This window comes from Octopus bimaculoides, chromosome 4 (genome assembly GCF_001194135.2).
Source record: "Octopus bimaculoides isolate UCB-OBI-ISO-001 chromosome 4, ASM119413v2, whole genome shotgun sequence".
Lineage (NCBI taxonomy): Eukaryota > Metazoa > Mollusca > Cephalopoda > Octopoda > Octopodidae > Octopus > Octopus bimaculoides.
Window position 1 is genome coordinate 132,263,021 of NC_068984.1, and position 1,646 is coordinate 132,264,666.

The 1,646-nt window shown below is 38.6% G+C and overlaps 1 protein-coding gene across 1 annotated transcript in view; it reads right to left on the reverse strand.

Annotated features, from left to right (window-relative positions):
• The window catches only part of LOC106875370 (thyroid adenoma-associated protein homolog), a 74,565-nt gene that overhangs the window by 39,715 nt on the left and 33,204 nt on the right, over window positions 1-1,646 (reverse strand). The window contains exon 10 of the mRNA XM_014923467.2: window positions 1,353-1,465. Coding sequence (XP_014778953.1) covers window positions 1,353-1,465 — 113 coding nt within the window. The remainder of the gene's footprint in view (window positions 1-1,352; window positions 1,466-1,646) is intronic.

A 1,646-nucleotide genomic window follows, 5' to 3' on the forward strand; every position in this document is an offset into this window, starting at 1 on the left:
TCTCTCTCTCTCACACACACTCTCACACACACACACACACACACACACACACACATGACAAGCTTCTTTCAGTTTCTCTCAGCAAAATCTACTCACAAGACACTTGCCCAAGGTGCCATGCAGTGAGACTGAACCTGAAACCATGTGGTTAGGAAGTAAACTCCTTAACCACACAGCCAAACTTACCCCTATTCACAGAGCTACACCTTCACCAATGGTCACAAAAAATATATACTGGATCAGTTCAATAAATTGGAAAAAAAGGTCAGGCGTTACTGCCAACAGCCATGCTCAAAATGGTGTATTTTATGTGCCACCCGCACAAGAGCCAGTCCACAAGAGCCAGAAAGGCGACGCTGAGCACAGGTGCCATCACGATTTCGCTTTCGTTTGCCCCAACAGCTCATATATATGTGTGTGTGTGTGTGTGTGTGTGTGTGTGTGCGCGTGTGTGTGTGATGGGCTTCTATACAGCTTCTGCCCAGCAAATTTCACTTACAGGGCATATCAACCTAAGAATATAGAGGTAGACACTTGCTTGTTGTAACACACAGCAGTGGGATGGGACCTGTGACCGCATGGTTTAGAAACTGTCCAAAAAACAACAGCCTTAACCTTTCCTGACTAGTGCGATTGATATGGCTAATGTTCAGTTTAAACACACTGAAAGCAATGTTTTCAAGATGTGCATAGGTCAGAGTGAATGTCAGAGTGTTGTAGTTCTGAAGAGGAACTTCACTAGAGAGTGAAGTATTTATTACAAGGGTTGGGAAGTGAAATACTTTCTATGGGAATGGAAAGAGGAGAAACAGGTAAGTTATATGGGTATAGAAGGTACACAGAAAGCTATTTTGAAAGAGCAGAGACCATGCAGTGGCAATAGGAGAGTTAACCCTTTAGCATTCAAATGGGCCATATCTGGCCCAAATAATCTACCTGTTTTGTGTTCAAACTGACTGATTAGGCCTCTCACAACTTCCCTACAATGTCATTTTAAAAGTAAACAAATACATCATCAAAATCTCAAAGCTACAAGATAATGCATGATTAATTCAAAACAGTGTTAAAAAATAAGTGTTACATTTGAAAGAGTAATCTGAATGCTAGAAGGCGAAGGGAAGGAAATTATTTGTCATTAAACTAATTGGCAATGATCCACTCTTAATGAGTGGATCAGTGGATCATTGCCAATTAGTTTAATGACTGGATGTGTGCTACGATGTGTATGCATGTATAATTGTGCAACAGCAGCACCACCATCTGACAGACATATGCACACATACACACACACACAGAATTCAAAAGTAAGATAGACTGCAGTCAGTGGCAAAATGTCCTTACAAAAGACTCACAGAGCAAGTTTGGTCATGTAAACACGGTAAACCTCGCTGGCAGAAGTTACCAGATGATTCGTAGCCATACACATAACCAACTGTGATTTCACTTCTTCCAGGTTAGAGAATGCCTGAAATATAATGTAAAAAATTATCTTTCAATGTTTTTATCATCATAATAACCACCATCACCACAAATGAAAAATGAATATGTAATCATATGCATAATGTGTATATATATATATATATATGTGTGTGTGTATATATATATATATATATATATATATATATATATATATATATATATATATA